At 43.0% G+C, this 24,608-nt stretch overlaps 1 protein-coding gene across 8 annotated transcripts in view; it reads right to left on the bottom strand.

Moving 5' to 3' along the window:
• The window catches only part of KDM2B (lysine demethylase 2B), a 122,450-nt gene that overhangs the window by 73,341 nt on the left and 24,501 nt on the right, over window positions 1-24,608 (bottom strand). For 6 of the 8 annotated variants that reach the window (XM_054219207.1, XM_054219205.1, XM_054219210.1 and 3 more), the window contains exons 5-8: window positions 14,221-14,399; window positions 12,425-12,531; window positions 2,503-2,596; window positions 1,424-1,577 (exon numbers count right to left, since the gene is read on the bottom strand). In XM_054219207.1, the coding sequence (XP_054075182.1) occupies window positions 1,424-1,577; window positions 2,503-2,596; window positions 12,425-12,531; window positions 14,221-14,399 (534 nt within the window). Of the gene's footprint in view, window positions 1-1,423; window positions 1,578-2,502; window positions 2,597-5,927; window positions 6,126-12,424; window positions 12,532-14,220; window positions 14,400-22,667; window positions 23,775-24,608 lie in introns of those variants that run through there. The other 2 variants (XM_054219212.1, XM_054219213.1) reach the window with 2 other exon arrangements.

The raw sequence follows: 24,608 nt of genomic DNA, 5'->3' as shown, positions 1-24,608 counted from the left end.
TCTGAGGTATTGGCATTTTTGTACTTTGGGCTTTCCTAAGAAAACAGAAACTACAGTCAAAAACCACATTTGGAATCACTTCACTTCAGCCACCATGTTACAGTTGTGTCCTGCACAAGCTCCCACAATTTGCTGTATTCCAACTGCTGAGCATGACTAAACTAACATACAGACAGTCTTATTCGTAGGAGGCTGTTCACAGGGGAATGAAGATAAATACGAAAATGCAGTAACGGGATCTAGGCAAACAGCATAGGCACACTCAAACACCCAGTTCAAACAGTTACAGCACATTCTGACCTGTTTCAAGGGAAGACCTAATTCCTTTAATGGATTAACTCCTCCACTCTCATTTTGCCTGTCACCTCCCAGACTGAGTCTTACCAAATACTTACAAATTTGCGGCCTTCAACGATGCTCCCTAGTTGGCAAGAACATTGTTGCTGTCTTCACATGACCTGCATTCTGTCTGTCTCCAGGATCAAAAAATAATAATCCTATCACCACAGAGTGATTCTAGGGCTGAAGAACTATCTATGACTTTCTGTCATGTAGAAAAGCTACCAGTATTTATTTCCCTGGTAAGATCCACTAGACAGAGCCAATATATTATATCATTATAAACAAACTTATGGCCCCATAATAGTCAAAAAGAGCAAAGCCTGTTATCATCTTAAATGAGAAGCGTTACAGATTGCACCATCCTTAATCCAGTTTACACAGGAGCACAAGGGGCTGAAGCCACCAGCGTTGAAAGCAGCAACTATTTGGTTGCTTTGCAAGAAAAGCCTGAATCATGCAACGCAGCTACTGAGGTGGGCAGTAGTGTAAAAATTAAGTGTGACTAGGCTGCTGGAAGATGTCCAGATTGAGCACAATCTCCATCACCAGAAGTTCTGAAGAGTTTTGATAATAAAATAAAGTTGTTTCCCCAAGAAGCAACCCTGAGAGAGCACAGCCCCTGCTCTTCCATGTACTGGAATCTCCACTGAGCTCCATCAGGGAATCGTGACCCATCTCTGGCTACAGACAGAGGCAAATAAGTAGGTTACTGAACTGCAGGTGAAACCTGCCAGAAGAAATCACAAAAAGCAGAAAAATATTTTTGCAAGAAAGCTAACAATAGCAAAGGTCAGTATGATTCTGATGAGAAGCAGTGGACTGACAGCCCCAGAGACCCAAGTCCTCTCTCCTTTTCCCCAGTACAGCACAAGCAATCACTGCACATACTTCTCCACAGTAGATTTTTCATCAGTCTGGACGAGAAAATTTCTGGAAAATTAAATGCGTTCAGTCCCCAGCCTTTCTTTTGTCATAGCAAATAAAGAAGTCAATACGGGGTTTAAATGTGAAGAAATGTTTTACAGAGAACTGTTAGTCAAACACAATTCCAGTGATTCCAAAAATAGTTAACAAGCGATACCTGAAGGAATGAAGAACGTATACCCTTGTTTCAGCTCAATTCTTTGGCATCGTTCCACCCTGTCTCCCAGAAAGATATCACTTTGCTTTCCTGAGAGAACCCATTCTTCATAAAGTTCTAGATTCTGCAGAGTAGGCGGAATCAACCAGAAGATCTAAAAATAAAATAAAGCTTTAACTATTACCAGCAGTCAACAAAAATAAATAGCCGAGAAATTCCAACAAGGTTATCATGTGTTAGACAAATGAACACATAACACCAAGCCTGCTTTCTACATAAAACACATGTTTTCCAGGTGTTGTACGCAGAGGCACACAGCAGATAGCAGCAGCAATTAGTCCATGTGCTGGAAGTGGCAAGGTAATAATTGTCAGTTGTCATCTCTCTTTCATGAAACATCTTACTCAAAAGATGCCTGCACAGTTTACTTTCAGTTCAAAACAGTGTGTTGGTATAGTACAACTTCATTGGACTATATAGATGAACAGTATCTGTACCACAGAGATGTTCAATCTGCTGTATTTATTTCAGTTCCCAACATATGCTGTCTATACCAGAATTGGGAAAAGCAACCTAAAACAGTAAAGATGTGAATGTAGCCATACATGCTGTATATTTTAACACTTCTGTATCCTGTAATATTTCAGTTAAGGCATAGTGTGCATGTGCACACTAAAGTAACATGGAATATCTAAAAAGAAACAGAAGCTCTAGCTACAGAAGGAGACTTGTGAGGGCACTCTGACCCAACAAGGGTACACACAGCCACATACTCACTGCAAGACACTTCTAAACCATGCAGCAGTAACAAGCCTAAAAGCACCACCAACAGCAAACAATACATTTGATATTTCAAATAAATCACTCATTTGTTTCATAAAAGTGAATGGTGTCCTTCTAGTTCAGCAAACTCCCTGTACATCAACAAAGCTAGCTGAAATAGACTGATCACTGACTAGCCCCCTGTCATCACCCCCCCAAAAAAAAAAAAGAGAAAAAAGAAAAACAAAAGAAAGCAACCCTTCACTCCATAAGACGCACAGAGAAATAAAAACAAGTATCAAACAAGGTTCACCTACCTTCCCCCCACGGAAAACGTGATACCACACTGAAGTGCCACCAAAATCAATATGAAAATCAGTGAAGCATCCTTTCACACTCATCAAACAGTACCTGTAAGCAGAGTGAAGGACAAAAATGAATCAGTCTGCAACAGTATATTTCACGTCTTGATTTGCAGAGGTTAACTGCGTGTGTGATACTGTTTCCACCAATTAAGCTTCTGCATTTATAGTACTGGAATTTGCCACATGAAGTAACTATAAGTAGGTTTCTGCTGAAAAATTACTATCTCCACATTTGAGTTTACTATTCATACGACTGGAACGAAAGCCTTCAGAGTTAAGGAATGGAAAAACATTAGGAGTTATGTTGTTTAGAAATATTTCTTATGCCACTGCCAATCCCTGGGGTGATCTTTTTACTGCTCTCCTTCACCGCTTGAGAGATATAACCTTCACCAAGAGTTGTACACAAATTGCTTCAAAGAGCAAAGTTTTGAAAAATCTAATTTGCTTATAAATCCTCCTGAATGTTCTTTACCTACTTGCCACTAATGCCATTTTTGCAAGGATTGGGGGACAGAAACCTCATTTGGCAAATTAACTTCTTTTTGTTCACATTTCTAAGCATTTCTGCATCAAAATACATAAAGGAACCAGCTGGCAGCATCGCTAAGTATCAAATCCACTATTTTTTATGCTGTCTTGATTCATGTTTTCAAAGCAGTTTAAAGTCAGCATCGCTGGAAAGAGATACAAGAGCTCTCATCTCGCTGCATGAATCTCAAGCCTCCAGCCACCATCTGTAACTAATGGCCGAATTACAGCCGCTCTTCTCACTATAGGCACCTTTGCAAACGCAGGAAACACACAGCACTTAACCCACTAACCTCTTTTCCTTGTTCCGGTCTCCGTTTCATGGCTTTTTTTTTTTTTTTTTTTTTTTTTTTTTTTTTGAGGGGGGGTTTTATGGAAACAGTACCGGAACGGGATTTGTCAAAAAAAAGAAAAAAGGTTTCATTTAACTGTGTCTTTTTCTCATCACATTCAGGTAGGGAGAATCTCAGCAGTATGCAGACGGCGTGCAAAAGTCCCTCTAGATGATAGGCTGGAAAGGACCTTACCATGTGTCTGCAGAAGGCTGGCAAATCAGAGAGACTATAGGTACATAAGAGCCCGCTGCCTAGCAACCACATCCCGAGCCCGAGTTGACAGAATGATACGCAATGCTGTCATGAAGACAGTCAATTTGTGGGCTTCAGAAAAAGGTCCTGCGCCTTCAACTCACAATTAAAACCTCTCCTTGTGCAATTACACGTCTCTCCTCTTCCCCACTCTGGAATTTTTTTTTTTTATTTTTTTTTTTTTTAATCCTTCAGAAGCAGGAAGAGAGCTTTTTCTGCCCCTGGGGTATTTCAGATGCCTCAAAAATCACAGCCAGCCAAGAAGCTGTCTAGACTCTCAATATGCTCCATTTCAAAATATGAGTCCTTCCCTCCCAAATACATTTTTTTTTTTTAATTTCTCCTTTTATGTTTTCTCTACCAAGATGTTGTTGATTACAAGTCAGATAGAATTTAAAAACAATAAAAGAAGCCCAGAAAGGAAGTTGCCTTTCTTCCAGCCAAACTGCAAAAAGTCACAGATTGACTAATTGCTCATAAAACAGAAAAAAAACCAACATGGAAATTCTGTTTGTGGGCAGTGTTGAGTATTAGAGGTTTGTTTGTGTTGTTTTAAAGTAAAAAATTCAAATGCTCATGGAATCAATTATTTTCAGCTTCCAAAAGGTCAGATGTGAAATACACCACACTAACAAAAATTTCCTAAGACAGTGCTACCTACCTACAATTACCCATTCGTATTAACATATTCTGAAAGCGCACAAACGGCCTAAGCATTAGCTGGTTTTATTTATTCCTCAGTAGTCAATGATCTAAACTTGAAGCTGTCGATCTGTTTGTGTTCAGAGAGGAAATAACAGGATTGAATTATCTGTTAAATCAAAGTGCTTAAAATTTAGTTTTGTGAGAAAACACCAAGATATAACTGTGAACACGCAACTCTCTTTTTCCTTGTTTTCCCCATTTTCCCTCTGTTTTCTTGAAACTCCTCTAAACACAACAATTTCTATTCCAGTAAAGGTGGGTTTAGTGAAAGAGCCACATATGGTGATTAATAAAAACCCACAAAGCATTTTGAAAAAAAAAAACAGTTTTTCTTTCCATCCACAAACAAGCCATGCCATTTAATTTCTACCGTTAATCTTACAGGGCTGCTTTTGTCCAACCTCAACAGCCACCGAAAGGCTCAGGCGCCTGAAAAAGCGATCTTCCGCCATATAGCAATCTCCCTTGTTGCCAGAGTCTGGCACAATGCCTTTGCATTGACCTCTACAGCTTCCTCTTCCAATGTACACCGCAGTCACATGGTCCCAGCACAGCTCCATGCCACAGCTAATCTTATACACTGCTCCGCTCCGACCTCAGCAAGCGGCTTCTCATCACTGACTGCTGCTAATTTGGGGAACGACTCAACTTTTCAGGTTTTTCCATTAAAAAAAAAATAAATAAAAAGAGAGAAAAAAATTAAAGCCATAACACAGCATCCATGTTGAAAGAAATCTAGAAACTTCATCCCACTGCGTGCTCTGGTATCAGCTCTCTGCCTTCCACGCTCTGGGCCACAGCAGGTAAAGTGGTCACAGGAACACAATCCCAAGTAGGGCACAGGGAGACAATCTGACCAGAGTTACACCCTGAAAACACAGGTGACACAAAAGATGCCCCAACTTTTTTTTTTTTTTTTCCACAACTGCTTCCGCATCCAATCCCTGCAAACTCCACTTCATCTCCCTGCACAACCTCAATTAGGGTTTTAAAACATGCAGCTGCTTGTAATCTGTTGTGGGGGAGCTTCCCTTCCCCACTGAAGAGTTTGTTTTATGGTCTCCACAAGCCTGAAATTGTTCAAGCTAACGTATTATTATTTTGGAGGAAGGATTTGCAGTGTGGGGGAAAGAGGAACTTTCCCCAAAAAAATCTGGGGAAATCAGTTAGAGAAATGATGCGAAGAAATATGGAGTAACCTGCAAACTCACAGGGAAGAACACACACAGAGATGCCCAAAAAAGAGAGAGGGAGATGATACAAATGAAGGTAAACCACTAAGCAAACACGGGGAGCTGGGAACACAGAAACAACATAGAGACACCGCTCCATCAGCCAGCGCAGATACCACACTCCCAGGCAAACCCACAATGCACTCGCCACGCATAGCTACAAACCCGCAAGCAAACAGAGAAACAAAGACAGCGACGGACACGCCGGGATGCAAATGCACAGACGCGCAGGCACACACAGAGGCAGGGGAACGCAGAGGCGCAGCGTTACATGCACATGAACTCGGGGGAGACGCGCGAGCACACGCAGAGGCAGCATTACCCTCGGCTTAGCTCCTTTTCTCTCGCAATAGGTACAGCGCACCATACGGCTCTATTCCCTCTGGCATTGCAAGGGCTCCCCTGCCACTGAGCTCAGCCCATAAACCACTCCCAAACCCCAGCAGAGGCTTCTGTTTTTTGTTCGGGCCAATGAGAAAAGTATAGCTCACTCTTCCTTCCTCCCAGGAGCAGCGCCGGCTGGTTGAAATCCCTAAGCCTGAAACCGAATACCACAAACCCATGAGCCAACTGCAAGTGCCAAAGCGGGGGGAAAGGAGCAGGCCCTGCTCTATGTTGGATCTCTCGCTCCCTCCTCTCCCCCAGGCAGAAGGGGTGCTCCCAGGCGTCGGGCAAGGGAGGCTGCGGCCGTCCCGGGCGGCATCCCGGGGTCCCCTTCTCCCAGGCCTGGCCTCACAGCATCTGGAAGCGGGAGCTGGAGGGGAGACGGCAGGAAACAATAGCTACCTTTGGGCGACTCCTCACGCTAACGGCCTGACCCGCACCGAGCAACACTCCCACACTGGGGCCCTGTAACTGAAAGCCACAAATTACGCCGCAAGACAAAAGAAACCATTGTCACCCGGGAGACACGGGGCCAGTCCGCCCGGCCCGTCTGCCGCCCGGCCCCCGCAGGGAGCCACCGGCCTCTCTGCAGGGAAGAGCCCCAGCTTCTCCTCAGGGAGGGCCCCTCAGGGAAGAGCCCCGGCTCCCTCTGTTGTCCCAAAGTCCCATTTCTAAGGTACATCAACCCCTCAGGGAAGAGCCCTGGCTTCTCCTCAGGGAGGGCCCTGGCTTCTCCTCAGGGAGGGCCCCTCAGGGAAGAGCCCCGACACCCCCTGTTGTCCCAAATTCCAATTTCTAAGGTACATCACCCCCTCACGGAGGACACCCACCTCCAGCCCCCATCGAGGGGCCCTGGGGAGCCCAGGCCAGAAGACCAGCCGGCCACCAGCCCCACAAAGGCACCAGGCCCGGTTCGCCCCTCAGGAGCAGGGCAGCCCGGCTCAGGTAACCAGCGCTTCCAGTAAAAGACAGTTCAGCACTTCCAGGCTGAGGGAAAAGCAAACCACCACCTATCAAGACCAAATAGTAACTAATCATTAAACATGGTGCGGGCACGAGGCACTTCAAAAAGCACATGAAAGACGCGGTTCCTGCCCTGAGGGGGTTACGATCTGAGTCAGTCAGACAAAAACAACACCTGAGATAAGAGAAAGCCTATTTTCTGCCACAGCACCTCAGTCTGCACCAGAGATTTTGTGAAATTACTCTCAGATCCCGCTGGACCCAAAGTTACGTGGCAGCACTTTCCTCGTCCCAGCCTTATCCTGGTCTTACTTGGAGCTCACATCCCAGCACCTGAGGGGACCTCACAGCGTCAGGCCTCTTGGTTTTTGTTGTGGTGTTGTGTTTTGTTTTGTTTTTTTTAATTGGAAGCTTAAATTTCTGAGAAGGCACCCACTGCTGCAAGGAAATGAACCAAGCTGCCAATTCACAGCGAGCCGGGGCCGTCTGCCCCTGGAACAGCATTTTGGTATCAGTGAGAACATGACTCGTTTCTCCATCCTTACAACATGGCTGTTCGGCCCCAGGCTCACCACAGTCTTAAATGCCAGCACTTGTTCCAGTTACACAAGTGATGCTGCAAGTCCTCCAAGCTCTACGCAAAGGAGGATTTGCGACCAACACACTGACTTGAAGACATTACATTTTATTTACTTTGCTCGCTTGTAAAGTTTTAATGAGAACTTGCGCTTATTGGTCTAATTTTCTTGTACTTAATTATATTTATAGAGCGGTTTTGTATCAAAAGCAATTCACAAATGACATACAAAGTGCATATGAGTATCTCACATGCATAAAACAGCACCAGGTTGCGTTGTGGGACCTGCGAGCTCCCTCAATTCAAAGGGCCATCTCTGTCTCCAGAGGCACACCCTCAGCTTCTAATTAGACCACAGCTCAGCAGAGCATTTTAGCATCTGTTTAAATCCATCCCTACTTAGTAAAGGAATGAATAGAAAGGAATGGATGGCTGAATAATAGCTTAGGAGAGGGGAAAATAGGGCTGACTGACTACATGGTAACAGAGCAGCATCCTTTTGTCAATACGTAGATGTTTCATACAAGATACCCCATCCTTAATTGAAGAATAACAGCGACATAAAGACCTATTATAGCATTGCTTAGATATTTTAAGTAACAGGAAGAATTTTGAAGCCAAAAGGGTGTTACAGTGACTGAGGCTTTCATTTTCATTTGCTCCATAGCACAAACTTTATCAAGTCGTTAAAAGTTCCTGTTACTATTTCTATAGCCATCATGTCCTGGCACACTTGCTATTTCACTGCCACTGCTTTGCAAATACTCTTGCAAGGCTACAAACATAAAAGCTAATAAACAGAGAGGATAATTTCAGCAGGGCTACCTGTTTTGATAAATGAGACACCAAATTAGTGCATTGTTTGGTTTGGTTCAGGCTCACCTGTATCCAGATTGCTTCAGTTCTGGGTGAATTTAAAGACAGAACTAAACCAGGGCTTGTTTCAAGCTACCTGAAAGTGGTTATGGTGCACCCTGATGAAAGGAAGCAGTTCTGAGCCCAGTTCAGTTTCCTTTTGTCAGTTTCCTACCTTCTGGATTTGCAGTACCGCAGACATCTGAGGCCATACAACAAGCTCATGCCTCTTAAAGCTGATGTTACAACAGCCCTGCCTTTTCCTCCTGCCCTGGCTCCTGGTTACACAGCTCTCTGCCCTCCCTCAATCGGGTTCCCATGTTTGTGAGGCCCTTCGCAGGAACTTGCACCCAGAGACGTGTAAGAGGGGAGGCAGGAGCAGGCTTCCTCGGTAGCAATGAGCTGCTTGCTGTGCTCACCCAGAGCTTTGTGTCCCTGCACCTTGTCTGAGCTGCAGAAGGGGTTTGTTGATGATCTGCTATTTTTTTTTATCCCCCCCTCCCCCCCCAACTCTTCCACACTGCCTTTCGGTTGGCGCAAGCACTTATGCAGCCATGTGGTGGCTTGGATGGCCTGAAACATAATCAATTTTTCTTCTTTATTTCTGAGTCGGTTTTCAGCCAGACCAGTCCCCAGTCCAGTTTAATCTGCAGCTGCACAACGGCGTGTTCTAGCAATGAAGATGGGACAATGTAGGCATGGGACTGTTTTTTCAGGGGCAATGCCAACTTATATCAGTTTGCAGTTTGTCACACTACAATCTCAGCTAGCCATCCCCTTAATTTCTCATATTGTCTTACTGCTTAAGAGGTAGTACTTGGAAAGTTTTACGTATTTTTGACATAAGTCGTTTCCTCACTTAATTCAGTCCTCTAAGGCACCTATTAGGTAAATAGTCAGTTACTTATAGGCAGAAAAATAACCTCATTACCCAGAATTTTTTAAAAAAGTTAATGGTGCAAGTCCAAGTGAAAGCCAGGGCGGTCTCCAGTGCGTGTAGTGCTCCTGGTAACCAAAGCAGCGCAGCAGATGGAGCGTTCTCTAACTTCACTCCCAGCACGGAACTTGACGTGCAGGAGCCAAGACAGACATTTGTGTCTGGTAATGCCATCTGTGTCTGCAAAACCACAACGCTTTCGCTGGAGTGCTTTTTGTTTGTAGGGAACACGTTAATGGTGGGTATCGCATACTGCAAACTCTTAGTATTATGAGAATGCTAAGAACAAGAATGAAATGAAACAATCCCATTTCTGAGCAACCACGGTCATTAAAATAAAGCATATTCATATTGATGATTTACATAAAAGAATGGGCAGCACGAAACAAGGGACAGCACTGACATTTAGCTCCACAATTGAACATGATCTCTTTAAATAGGACTCATACCCTCTGGGTACTCCCAGCAATAGCTGGGACAAGTATCTATACAGGAAAGGCTCCATCTGAATTTCCAAAGATGGAGAAAGCTAATCTCTTGAGAAGTTCATATTTAAACTGGACAAGTTCATGGAAGAGAAATCTCTTGAGAGTCACTAAGCACACAGAAACCACTTCCACCTCAGGATATTCTCTGCCTGAACTGCAGACAGTAGAAGTTCAGAAGATAATTTGAAGGGGCGGCATCATTTTATGCTCAAACTGTTCTTACACTCCTCCCAGAGCATCTATGACAGCAGCCAGTTTACTGAGCACCACGGATGTTTGTACTGATCCAGTACAACTTCTCTTGTTCTCCTAGACTACCAGCGTTTGTTATTGCTTTTTGTTGCTTCTTCAGACTGATGAGGGGTTTCTGCCAACAGTGCTGTAAATCAGCTTTCTTTAGTCTTTACGCTAGGTGATGCTCACTAGCAACATCCTCACCCTCATCACTCCAGCCGCAGCACCCTTGTCTTTATCTCTCACACATGGTAACTCCTTTTCCCCACATCAAACTCTATTGTCACATTTCAAGCACTTACAGTCTTTCACTATTTAGCTTCCCTCTACCTATCACATCTACTAGTTTATCAAGCTGTCAACCTCCACCTTCACTTTGCCAGTGACAGCAACCTCAATGGCTCTGTGTCTGCTTCTTCATCAGGCATCTCCTTCCTTTCTACCAGGCCATCCCCCACAAATGGGAAAAACTCCATGTCAAAATCTGTTGAATCGCTACTTCTCTAAAATCCCTCTTTGAAACCTACCATCTGGCATTTCATGATGCAAGTAGTGAACTGCAAGAATATACTCTGCTTTTTCTACTAAATTCTGTTAGTCATGTTGCTACCTTATCCTTTAAGCCACCTCTGCCTTGCTTTGTTTACTTGCTGCATTTTTTTCAGCATCTGGAGTGTGCCTGCTCTAAGAAAGGGACTGTCTTCTTTACTTCTTACCTTGTACAATCCATGAATCCTGAAGCCCTAAATCATGATTCAGTTTCTTAGCTCTGGCATATTATACATAATGTTATTTAACAGACTAACCACTTGGGAAGCAAAATGCCCGAGTTCTATTTTCTGCCCCGTCACTGGCTTATTGAGCGACCTTAGGCGAGTCACTTAGGACATTTCCAAATGCATATGTGAAATTTGGCACTCCATATCTAGTTACTCTGACAAGCAGTTTACTTTTTTCAGAAGGATAGAGTATCTTTAGCTTCCACTGAAGTCAGTGGTGCTGAGCATGTCGTAGGTCCAGGCTTCCCCATGATGCCTGCCACAGAGGCTCTTCTATTATGGAGACCTTTACCTTTTAAAATGTTCATCTTTTACAGAGTGAGAGTAAACGCTGCATATCACTTTCTGACTGCACACTCCTTTGTATATGTTAGTACCAATCTATTTTAGACATTACAGTTTTGAAACAGTTCTGAGTGATTTGCAAAACACTAGAGGTCGGTTCAACAGCAGAGCCTGGGATGCCACCACCATTAGGTCTGACCAATAGAAAATGCCTCTAAAACAGAAACAGCAGTGAAAGGCTCCCAGGATTATATGGTGCTCGTCAGCCATACAGGTCAACACCTATTTCACTTGTACCAATTCCTATGAAACTTACAGTGCACAATTAGTTTCCTTTTCCAAACATCACATAAAAAAAGCTTGAAGGAAGATATTCAAACAGAAGAAAGAGTGAGGTGACGTTATACTATCACAACCTGCCCAAAAACTAGACCGAGACTGGCACAAGCAGGACAAACCTGCCCTGAGTGCGTTCTCTGAAACAGGAAACACAGCCTATATAGTTAGTACAATATTTGATCTTGAAAGTTGAAAAAGTCAACACAAAAATGATCTGGCATGAAGGACAGTGACAGAGTTTTTGGGGAGACACACGGCTATTAAAAATGGACTTCAAGTTAATTTCACAAAACAGAATCATAGAACAGTTGGGTTGGAAGGGACCTTTAAAGGTCATCTAGTCCAAACTCCCCTGCCATGAGCAGCGACATCATAGAATCAAAACATCTCTCATCTAATAACTTTACAGCCATTAGTAGTTTAGAACCTGGGAAGGATGTGAACCCAGCCTACAGAGGTACCTTGACGATACTGTGTGAACTGTATCACATATCTGCATCCTGGGAAGTGATTTCTTTGGGCAGCACTTTTGGAGAATTTATTATTTAAGGTCAGTCTGCCATTTTCAAAACAGAGTTGATCCAAACTGAAAATTAAAAATGCACTTTTCAAATTGATTTAATTAAAGATTGTATTCAGCAACCTGTAGATTATTTCTCAATTTAAAATATTTAGAATAAAATGTGTTGAGAACTTCTAAATATTAGTATTTAGAACAGACTATTCCTCTCTTAAAGACTATAACTACAGGCTTTAAGAACATGAAGTATCCATAAAGTTCTCAAATACAAAATTGTTCTCCTTAAAAGCTGGTAGGTATTGCACAGCTCAAGCAGGTCAGCCACCCCCCCCCACTTCCGGCTCAATGAAAAATAAATAAATCATTATTTCCTTTCCTACCAGCTTTAGAGTTCAAAAGGAGTTAATTAAGGAGGAGTAGAGCTTTTTAAAGTTTTGTAAAGACTTGAACAAACTTACTTTTTCACTTTAGGGTATTTCATCTCTGAAATAGCATTGGTAGCATCCGTCTGTCTCTCCTTCAAATGCTGGGGCCACATATTATCCACCCAGTCAACCAAGTCCACCTGAAAGTCCCACCAAAATCAACTGTTAATCACTGAACACATGGTAGGATACACTCCTGATGGTTAAAACCCTAACAATGACAGCAGCAGACCAGTAGATGCTCACAGACAGCAAGAAGCTGCTGTTCAGCAAAAGTCCTATGGACCCGACTTCTAAGGTGCAGCACTTCGTCACCACAACTCAGCCCTTTGCAACCCAGAGCAAGGAGAGTTTTGCAGTCAGTTTAACTGGGTGCAAATTCTGACCTATGGGCACCTGTGAGCACCTTCTCTTGCAGCATCACCTGCTGTCTGTCTTCAAATGCATTTTTGTAGCTGATAGCCTAGAAATTGTATTTATGAACATTAAAATACAAACATAAAAGAGATTATACTATTCCAATAACTTACATTTCAAGGAACATTAACACCATTGTTCTGGACAAATTCTGATTTGAGTAATTACGTTATTGCCTACTGTGCATTTCCTTCATTGTTCTACTTGAGTATAAATTCACCAAAGTTCTTGTCCAAAAGCCAAACTTTTAGGAAGTGTAGGCAGGAGAAAGCAGCAACAACTGAGCAATTGGAAACATACTGCCAGCAAGGTGAGGAGGAGATGGAAACTGAAGATTGTTCAGGGACGTTGAAACACAGCTCTTGTGCTGGGTGCCAGAGCACAAACTGCAATCTGTCCATCACAACCACAGCAAGGACAAGCCTGTGACTCATTTTTCGGTCTGTCTTATGATGGAGCCTGTGCTAGCTATCCAGAACACTCCCTTCTGGTTATGCAAGCGGATCACATGCGCCAGCTTTCAAAACAATGGAAAACACCAGTCGGCTTGGGAAGTCCAACAAGGCAGGCTGTAGTGCTGCGTTTGGCCACAGTGTGGCTGTACACCCCGACCCAGCTCAAAGAATCATCCTCCATTTATGAATGAATGAACCAACCTCCATTTATGGGTCATTAAGGACTGCAAGACTTATCCTAGGCCTTGGTGACTGTGTGCAGCAAGAACAGATAAGTCATGGTTAGCAACCCACTTAGCCTCTTGCCTGCTCTTGGCCCACCCAAGAGTGTTATTCCTGTGAGTCAACTCAACTGTTTGTATCCCCAGAGGATTTTCGTAATAGGGCAATTAGCACATGAAATGCTTGCAGATTGGGGCTGACCCATATCTATTTCTCCATCGGCACCAGGTACTGTTGATAACACACTCTTTGAAGAGAGGCAAAGGGAAATAATGCAGCCAGTAGAATCGTACTAATTCCGTGAATATCACAGTTGTATATGAAAACAAAATTGATGGTTACTGCCCTGATTCTGAAATAATTCCCACATCCTGATAATAGCTTTAAATTTCCTCCTCCTTAGAGGAGGCAAAACAATAGACAGGTATTTAAATTTGGATGGAATTTCCCCTAAATAACTTGAGAGGAATTGGGTATCTATGCAAATTGCATGATTAAGAGCTCATCTGGTACCTAATTCCTATAAATTAAGTTCCACTGTCAAGGAACTTTCCACCTAGGTAAAAATGAGCTACCAGACGTCTACCCAGGTAAAAATGAGATCCTAACACTAAAAAGACAGGAGTTGCAGGTGCTTCGGATCACCTTGTTTAAACTCCATGTTTTATTTCTTACAAAGCAACTGGTGACTGGGAAGAAGCTGAAAATAAACACCATCACCTTAGGATCCCTTACCACATTGGGACGCTTGACAATGTTCTCCAGCTTAGTGTGACTGAACTCCAGGCTGATGACATTGTAGAGTTTTTCACGCTGGGCCTCTGGTGTCTCATAGTATCTCACAAATTGAGACATGCTCATTTCAACGCCTTTCTGCGTGTTCACATCCATCACGTCCACTATCCGTCGGCTTCCTGCAAACACACAGAGACACTCTCAAAACATTTACCTTTGCTTTATTTTTTTAAATATATATATAAATGATATACATATTATTTTATGTATAAATATGTATAAATTCTCGATGACTGCAGGGAAACTGTTGTTAGAGGATGACAGACGAGCATCAGTCCCTCCATGGGTCCTAAGCAGCTTCAACAGTGAGCAGGGAACTATCTTGGCAGTGGACTTTGTGCCCAGTGTGACACTCAACAAGTCACTTGGCGTCTCTCTGCTTCAGAGATGGAGAGTTTCCTCCTTTACATGAATTGACATGAGCAGAAGTACAATAAAAACTATGAAGAAGCAATGTAATATGGTAGCAGGGGGCATGCAAGACAAATAGCTCTTCAAATCATACTCTGCGATTTTCTAAACATCCATATGCCTCTCAAGATGCTTTTGCTCATGTACAAAAATTATCCGTAAAGAGCAAACTGCCTTGCATTACCGGATGCTATAAACCACTGAACACCTTATACAGATTGCTGAGCATTCTCAATTCCAGTCATCCTCAGTGGAGATAAAAGCACTAAATGCTGTACAAGAGTGAGCCCCCACTTTGGATGTCTCGACAAAAACTACAGGACATACTTTCAGCTTCTCGAGTGGCAGACATACAAGTCTCATTAGCACCAGAATGTTGAACAGCAGTTTTAGTCGAGCCTTCGGCTTTACACAGATTAATCCACAATCTTCTCTTTGGCCAACTGGAAGGTTTCACCTCTCCCAGCAATTTCATCATCCTAATTAGCAGTTCATTTGTGTGTGAGCGAACGGGAACCCATGAGAGACATGCCTCATTTCCAGGAGAGAAGGATTCCAGCAAACAAACTCACAATGCTTCCAAAAAATCACTCCAAACCCATTTTCACTGCCGAAGAAATAACTCAAAATAAATTGCATTAAAACAAAATGGACGGCCAATATATGCCATCAGAGGGAATTATTAATAATTACAGCACCTGGCCTATTGTGTGCTTGGGAGCAGTATTTCAGCAAGAATGATAGTTTGGATTGCATCACTCCATTAGAAACATCCTTAGCCGCTGATAGCAATGACAGTGACAGATGCGATAATGATTCTGGAAAGGAACTCAAGACCATAAAGCTTTGTAATCAAAAAGAAAAATTTATACAGTGTAAATCTGGAATAGTCCCACTGGCCCGTCAGTCAAACTCTTCACTACAGGGCCAGTGAACGGGATTTCATCCTTCGTCTGAGCTGGGGATTGTACGTTGTGTTGCCACCTTGAGGCAGGATGGGGAGGACGTTTAGTTTTGTGTGTGAAAGCACAAGAATCCTTAAATTTGGTATTTGCATGTTTGAAACAAAATACATAAAATCTAGTTTTGAGTTGGGGTGTTTTGTTGTAGTTTTTTTAACTGTTAACTTTACTGTCTAGGGGGAAAAGTCTCTTTTCAACTCAAGAGGTTAGCAACTGGGGTGAAGTCCTGTTAAACAGCCCCTGAATAAAAGGCCGCCTGATTTCTGACTTCCAGTGCCTGGGGATTAAAGCAGTGGCTACAGCTCAGAGGGGTTAAGTACACAGATACCAAAAAATTATATTTGAAGGACTGCATGACAGAGTCTGGGATCTGCCATATTATAGTCTAGGTTTGACCTCAGCTTTGCTGGAAGCAACCTTGTACGGCCTCTCAATTATCCTTTCTGAAAAAAAAAAAAAAAACAAAAAAAAATCAGCAGTTACCTGATGAATCAAAAATATGAGGCCCAGTTCAACAGCAGGTTTGTTAAATGTATATGATTATCAATTACGGGCAGAAGAGCTAAGATTTGAACTGATAGTCTCTTGACTTGCAAATTAAAAAGTAATTTGAGGGGATGTTTTTCTCTTAAACCACAGTACTATCAAACAAGCCAATACATAATGATTCCTGGAGTACCGCTCGCAAAATTTGAGACATGTAATTACAGGTTAACAGCCTTGTGCTCGCTGCCCACTTCCTAGTGGTTCTGGCTTACTGCCAACTTCATCTCTTCTTTCCTGAAAAGACTCAGCGCTTTCTTCTATTTTCTGCCCCTAGGAGAAGGTTAAAAAATATCATCCAGAACGGGATACAGGTAAAGAACAAGGGGAAGAAGCATACAGAGGCTCCAAAAAGCAGTGGCAGGCTGAGAGATCTCAGGTCCGGCTGGATTTCTGAACATTTCCGATATGCATTTCACTTGATGTACCATTTCTGTTATCCATTTCCTAGATATCCCCTTGCTATGCTCTCACCCTGTCCTCCAGGAAGGGACCCCACTCAATGAAGCCCGATGCAGCCCAGCGAGTCCCAGCAGGACCCCAGCGACCCTGGCAGCCTCTTGCCCTCACACAGGCCACGTTCCTCGCTTTCAGCTCATCACTCACTGCGTATACCTGGATCCCTAGTTGGCAAAGAGCATCTCTTACAGCTGACACGGGAAGATTCAGTGCACCACGCACCACCTCATCCTTGGCTTCCCGGGATTTTTTTCCAATATAACTCTTGACTGAAGAACGCCTGAACAGTGCAGGATTAAGAGGCGTTGTTTCCTCTCCCGCAGCAGATGTGACTCAGAGGCAAAGTGGTGATGCTAGGGTTCACTGGAGGGGATTTTACAGCCTAAAGAAGAAACGTCTTCCTCCTCTACTGCTGCTTACTCATCAAGCACAAGTGAATCCCCAAAGGATCACAAAGACAGTAACTAAGAAACAAGCTAGCGCCATCTTTGACAAGAGAAACAGACAAAAGCAAGAAGGAGAGGGAAGAATCAGTTGCAGAGAGGTAAGCTGGAAAATCAAATCAATCAGGAAGAGCTACTTTAGAACTATGCTTCATTTGAAACCTTAAAAAAAAAAAAACTCAAGTTACTCCAGCCCACACATTACTAAAATCCACAGTAAAATTAAGGGGGGGAATAGCATATATAATATCTGTTCCCTTTATTTGGAGGCCTAGTGACCAAGATGCTGTAAAAGTTTTAACAGATAAAATCCTGTAACACTGCTATATGCTGCAATATCATTATTTTTTGTACATCAAAATGAACACCTGGAGGAAAAATGACTTGTGCAGAGCCCCTGCCTTGCACTGCCCACCCTGTACAAGTTGGTTTGGTTCGGAGATTTGCTCCTCTCTGTTCTGGGCTTCTTGGCAAAAATATTTTGAAAGCAACAGGGAGGCAAACATTGTCCTCTAGTCAGAAAGAGAACTGCACTTCATGAATGCAAGTTACACAGGCATCTTCCCTGCATCAGCAAACACTCTCACAAATCACAGCTTTACCAAGTCCACCCCAGAGAGAGACTGCAGGAGTGACAGGCTCCAGCTCCGAAGTCATTCAGCAAAGCTCTCCTCGATCTTCCCTGCAGAATTTGCACCCACGCTTTGCTTCACATAGAGAATATTCTACGATTTGCCAAAGAGGGAACAGTGAATGGGAAATTCTGGGAGTATAATAATCTCCTCTGGGGTCCAACAATTACCATTTCCCATTTCTAAAAAGGTGAAGCACTGCCTTCCCCTGAAACAGCTTCGGACTTGCATCATCCGGGCCACCAGACTCCAGCCTTCAAAATAGCCCATCCTTTCCCCTGACATGGATTTAGCATTGATATTAGGAGCAGTGGAAGCAAGAGATGGTCCATAAGCAAAGCAAACATGAACCACGCAGTAGAACACAAGAAATGCACAGGAGGTGTGAATCAGAGGTGAAAATTACACCAATGTTTTCTAAGCTGCTGTTTCTTCCCTAGGGCACCACTGCAGAGGAGGATTCTGTAAGAATGATTATCAAGCCTGTCCATTAAGAGGATAAAGCTAGCTTGGGGAATTATTTTAACCCTTTGCGACTGAGGATCTGTGCCCACAGTGCAGTATGGTGTCTACAACCAGAAACCAACCTCAAATGCGGAGGGAAAAGCCTGCTGGTCTTGCCTAATCTTTATGCTTCTTACAGGGAAAAAAATCCTTGGTTTGTAAAGCAGGATTTTTGGCAGAGCCTTAGGAAATCTGCTAGCTTCACTAGTGGGTTAATTGTACCTAAAGACCGAGGCTTTGACTTGCATCCCGGTTAATCCCCCCAGAGCTCCTGGAGATGGAAAGCACGTATTCTTCTGCTACCCACAGGAGACTATTACGATACCCCATACTAACTGGGAGGGATGCAAACCAGAGCACAAAGTCCTTGCTCGAGTGGAGCTATTTGTGACATTCGCTGCATTTCAGACCCAGGGTAAGAACAACTTAACTAAAGAGAGATGTGTACCAATACCATCACTCCCAGATCCAGCAGAGGGCACAGAAGAAGAAAGGGAAATCAGAGTCCAGCTCGGACACTTGCACACATCTCTCCCACACGCCTCCCAGTTGGTTTTCTCACCCGGCATTTTCCCCAGCACATTTTCCACCATCAAACAAGGATACCCAAGCCATGCAGCTCCCCCTTTGCTGTGCTCTGCCTTTCTCTATACACCCCCTCGCCCAGGTATCTGCCCCCCAGCTCAGGCCACGCTGACTGCAGAGCCGGAGCCTTTTCTGTGGGGATAAATTGTTTCCTCCTTAGGGACATGTAAAGCTAGGTGTCCCTGACGCACACCTTCCCCCTCCTTCCCCTCTTCCGTGTCTGCAGCTTTATCATTTGGTATAAAACTGCCAAATTGCAATAACCCATGTTATTAGGCTTTTTTTCATGCAACAAAAGCTAAGGTATTTAGAGCATGGCCACAGGAAGAGCTTAAGGCAGCAAAAACTCTTAAGCCTTAATGCTACAGAGCAAGACTAAAGAAAGAGGCTCAGGGCAAATAGTGTGTTTTAATGGCATTATATAGAATCAACTAGTGTCCTTACATCTACCCAAAACATAAACTAATTCTCAGCAATTCTTTGAAACTTCAGCCAGTGAAAAACCACATGGAAAAAAAAATCCATATGCAAAGAAACATTTTACTTTTATTTTTTATACAGTATCCAAATGCATTAACCTATAGTATAAACATACTCCAGGTAGCTGAAAAGACAGAGCTAGCACACAAAGAACAACTACAGAAAGGAAAATAATACACTTTTCAGAAAAGTGGGATGGGATATAATTTTGTTCAAAATCTTATCTTTTATTTTTCTATCAAATCTATTTTAAGACCATTGATCATGACCTAAAATGTCTGAACATAAAACATATTTAACAGTAACAGATAAAATACAGGAAAAATGTTATAAAAATAATTTCATGTTAATAGCATTTTGTAACATATTCTACACTATCAAGAGCATCTTTGCATACTGAGAGTCCTACAGAAATTAAATTATTTCGTTAAGTGACATGTTAATCTGGCAATAGCAGAGTTCTTTATTTTCCTAAGGACAAGTACAAAGAAGCGTTGATTGGATCAGTGTGATCTATTCTCCTTTTATATTTAGGGGAAGCTGCCTCTGGCACAGAACCACACCCCAACAAGGAAAGGGCAATGTAGGTTTTTATGGCCTTATTTACATGGTAAATTCCGAGCTATAATGTGTTGTGATGTGCTCCACGGCAACATTAATGGTGGGAAGAAGAGCATAGCTGTGCCCGGGGCACCTGGCAACAGGTGCTAAAGCCCAGCCTGCAACTCAGCACCCAGCTCGGAGGGATGGAGCACACCTCGTCGTCAAGGAGAGGTTTTGGGAGATGGCTGAGATGATTCAAAAGCTCCCTGCTCCTTGAAGGTCTCACCTCCCCTGTCCTGGCTGTGCAACCCTGACCTTCTCTCACTTTGACCCTGGCACTTCTCCAACTTTGGGGCAAGCAACAGAGATGACTAAGATATCAGGAAAATATTTTCCTTTGTCTGTTTTTCTAGTTTTCTGCTGATAGTGTGAACTGGGTCCGCTCACTGAGGGGTTAGCCATGCACCAAAGCTGGACCAGGAGAAGGACCACAGGATCAAGAGCCAGCATGGCACAAGTAGGAGTGGAACAGTCAGAACCGGGAGGGAAAGACTGCCTCTTCCCTTAGATCGCCTGCTCTGCCTCCTGAAATCTCATCATCAGCCCATAAGGAGAAACATTATAGCCTTGATTTCCTGATAGTTGGCAATTAGAAAATGGAAGACGACCTTCAGCTACCATTCATGTTGCCAATTAACATATGCATTATATCAGCAGTCCTGCAGCTCTCCTTTGGTCTAGATTGGTATTTAAAGGTGTCACATCAATGGGCTGGCAACACCACTACACATCTAGTAGCCATACTTTAAATGAGGACATCTTAAGATGTATATAGCTGTGATTGCATCGGACCTCCAGAACATGGCGATATTAATATATATTTTTAAGTAAAGGCATAGCTACACTTGAAGGTCATTTTGGACTAAGGTAAATTATGAAACTAAACCATAACAAGTACCATGAAATATTTAGGATTTTGGGTGCTATCCCTCCAGAATAAGACAGCTTTTTTCTCGTTTGGATGAGCTAAAGCAGAGGATGCTTATTTCAGAAGAACAGTGTGACTATGGGGAGTTATTCTAAAATAGCTGTTCTGGTTAATTATCCCATGTGGACAACTCATTTTTAAATGCACTTGTAGGCGGAGGCTTTGAGATGACCGTGACCACATCAACGCATCAGTTCAATTTCACTTTCATGTTTTGACGTCATGGAAATAGATTCTTTTGAGAGATTTAACTTTTATTATAACATTCATTCAAAGCATATTTACTGCTGTTTATATCCGGACATGAACAAGACTGTTTTTAGCAAAACTGTTCCAGTTTAACTAAGATTTTTTTAAAGAGTTTGACTGTGTTAGGCAAAGGACAAAGTTAAAGAGAGCTCAAACAGGAAGCTCAGCTCTAAAAATAGAAATGGTTCTACTTCCAAAATGGCAAGTCAGCGGACATGCTAAACATAGGAAAGGGAGTGTTATAATATTTCATTTTTATTTCTAAGAGCCAAAAAAAAGCATAAAGAGGGAGCATCAAATACCTTCTCTTTATTTATTTTATTGCACAGAAGCCCTAATCATGGATCAAGTGGAGAATCATGCCAGAGGTCGAAGCCTACATCTGTCATGTTTTACCCAGCATCGGCTAGTGCTGAGAGCTAAACCACCATTAAAAAAAAAAAACAACCAACTAACTAAATTATATATATATATATATATATTCCTCCCTCTCACTGCAAGGGAGGAAGACTGTGAGCTTTCTGCCAGGTCAACTTTCTGAACCACCTCACTGCAAGAAGGAGCAAAGCCCGTGCCAGCACACAGTGCAGGGGATCGGAAAGCAATGCCAGAAGTGGGGAGAGACGGAAGAGAATGAGCAGGACACCAATTTAGACTTGCTTAATTGGTATGGCAAAAAAACAAGATGCAGTGGGTAGCGCAAAGAATAGAGACACTATACCAGGGCACATAATAGGCAGCAATAGCGAAAACTAGATGCTAGTTTAGATGGCAAAAAGATCGTCTGGCACCAGAGTACAGTACTGGAATTAGAGGGACATGTTTCTATTTCCAGTCTATAAGGAACACTGGGTAAGTTTTAACCTCTCTCTGCCCCAGGTCCTGGTTTCATGATACAAACTGTTCACCAGTACTCAAGAAACTGATGAGGCTTAAATAATTTTTTTAAGCGGGGTCAGCTCCCTGCCTGCTTCACAGCACAGTTCCACAAACACCAGGGCAAGGGATGTGCACCAAGCACCAGCGCTGGCGGCTGCTGTGGGAAATCATACAGTGACACCGAGCCACAGCCCCAGCGTCCCCCTCTGATATTACAGACTGAAGCTTTTCTTCTTAAACAATAGGCTATTTAGGAGGCACAAACCCAGTGTGTGTTAAATGAAGCAATGTCCTCTGAAAGTCTGCAATACGCCACTTTAATATAGAGAGGTTTCTACTTATACGTGCACTGCTCCACCTTAATATTGGTGGATGCCAAAGTCCCAAAGGGTTTCATCAGAGCTGCTACAAACTGCTTCAATTTTCAACAAATTAGGTAGAGCCCTCAGACTGCAGGAAAATCACTAATGTAACCTTCACTTGAAAAAAAATCCATTCAGAAACTCTGAAGTCTAGTTTCTAATTTTAATTCTGCCCAGGAGAGAATGCAGCACAGCTCCACGACTTCATAATCCTTCCTAGACCTGAGCAAACAGGGAGCAGAGAGAGGAACAGCTCAGAAATCACATTACTTGTCTGCTCAACGTACACGACTGCTGGTGTCCCACAAAGAACTAATAGATCCCATGATAAACAAACAAAAACCCACCTGTCAAGTCCTACTGGTCCTGCTTACAGCAAAGTATGCTGATCTCTCTGTCATTATTGGTTCAGGGTTGGTAAGAGTATCCTAATAGCACTTCCTCAAGTCTGGAAAGGATTTATCTGTACTTCCTCACAAGCTACTATGAGATTAGGGAGTAAAATGAGTTCTGTATAGTACAGTACATCCCAGAAAGAGGGATGCAAAGAAAACAGGAGAGGTCGCTCAAGGGAAAAGAAAGGAAAAAGGACAAAGACAAAAGGATGAGCCAAGAAGTCTTCAGTGCTGTACTTGGAAAAAGAGAAACTTACTAGACAGAATTGGAATGAATTGCTTCAATACAACAGCACTTTTTTTTTCTTTTTTATATTGTCCAGATGTTTCCTCTTTGTAGTTCTCACATTTAAAAAGAAATGCAACAGCTAGAAGTCTGGCCAGCTCACATCAACAGTACTTATAAACCCCTTTATTGATAGAACATTGGTTTGACTCCATCCTAGCTTAGAGGCACTTGGAAGTTATCATTTTCAGTAGTAATATTTATTGGCTGATTTTAGTTGAGGTCTGACTTAGCAGATTTCCCAATTACAGAGAAGCTTCAGAGCATGAAGCATGTTGGCAGTCCCAACAGCATGACTGTGAGGACATTTGGAACTTGATTTTAAAAACAAAATGATGAAGGAACTGTTTGTTTTTATAAAGACTGGATCTCAAACACATGTTGCTGTAATAATAGAATGGTTTGAGTTAGAAGGGACCTTAAAGATCATCTAGTTCCAAGCCCCCTGCCCTGGGCAGGGACATCTCCCACAGACCAGGTTGCTCAAAGCCCCATCCAACTGCAAATAGCCTTACAACATCTGAGACAAATCACTGGCCTCGACATACACTGCTTTCTGGTCTTCCACTTTTCCCCTTGAAGAAGTTTGTAGCCAGGTACATAACTCATCTCCCTTAAAGCACAGGTTTTGGTTTTGGATCCTCAGATCAGTGGGAATAACACTGACATGCAATTATTTTACAGTTACTTGTGAGGAACATGCAAGCTCAGCCTCATCCTGCAAGGAGCCATCCTTACCTCCTGTCTCCGAAGTGCTCTTGGATCCCCCTGCTCCTCTCAGCTATCAGAGAGATGCAGTCTCTTGTGGGTCTGAGTCCCTTGATGAATTTAGGGTGTGACCTGCAGGATCCAGACACTGAGGTACCCTCAATCTGAATCCTCACAGGCTCAAGAACATGTTCACAAGTTGTTTTTTATAAAACTTCACAGACATTGGCCTTCCAAACCACGAGAACAATGAGGATGCTTTCAATAACTCAGTTTTAGTTAATACTCCAACAGTCCCACTTACATGAAAAGGAAAAAAGCAGGACCCAGAGAGCAAGCCAGGCACAGATCACACCGTGGGGCACAAAACCCCCCATGACCAACAAGCGGAGAAATCTTACAATGAATGGAAATATTTCATATGAGTACCTCCCCTCCCATGAGATCAGTGTTGACTCCTCTCCCCTAGAAAAGCCTGGTCCACTGCGTTTTGAAAAATGCATTATTTGGACACTAGGAACAGAGCAAAGACCTGACTGCTCCCTCCTTTATCCCTCCACATGAGATTCCTGGAGATACAGCAGCTAATGACTCCTGACTCAGCTCTTCTGCTCTTCCAAATGCGGCATTCCCATTCACGGGACAAATCCCCGCACAGGGGGAGAACCATACATCTTAATCAAGACTTAGATGCAAGTCTGAGGGCAGACTTTTGCACTTCCTTTGAACAGCCTGTTTAGTTTTGGGAAGTGCTCCTTACAACAAAGTTTCTCTAATGAGCCTCCCTCCTAACTCCTCTCGGTCTCCAATTTCAGAACTTCCTTGAAACAAATGGAGCGTTGCTCTATAGAAAAAGCAACACTAGGTCCCTATTCAGCAGAAATGATGGAAAGTTTTCT

Source organism: Rissa tridactyla, chromosome 13, assembly GCF_028500815.1.
Source record: "Rissa tridactyla isolate bRisTri1 chromosome 13, bRisTri1.patW.cur.20221130, whole genome shotgun sequence".
Taxonomy (NCBI): Eukaryota; Metazoa; Chordata; class Aves; order Charadriiformes; family Laridae; genus Rissa; species Rissa tridactyla.
This window is presented reverse-complemented; position numbering and strand designations above follow the sequence as displayed.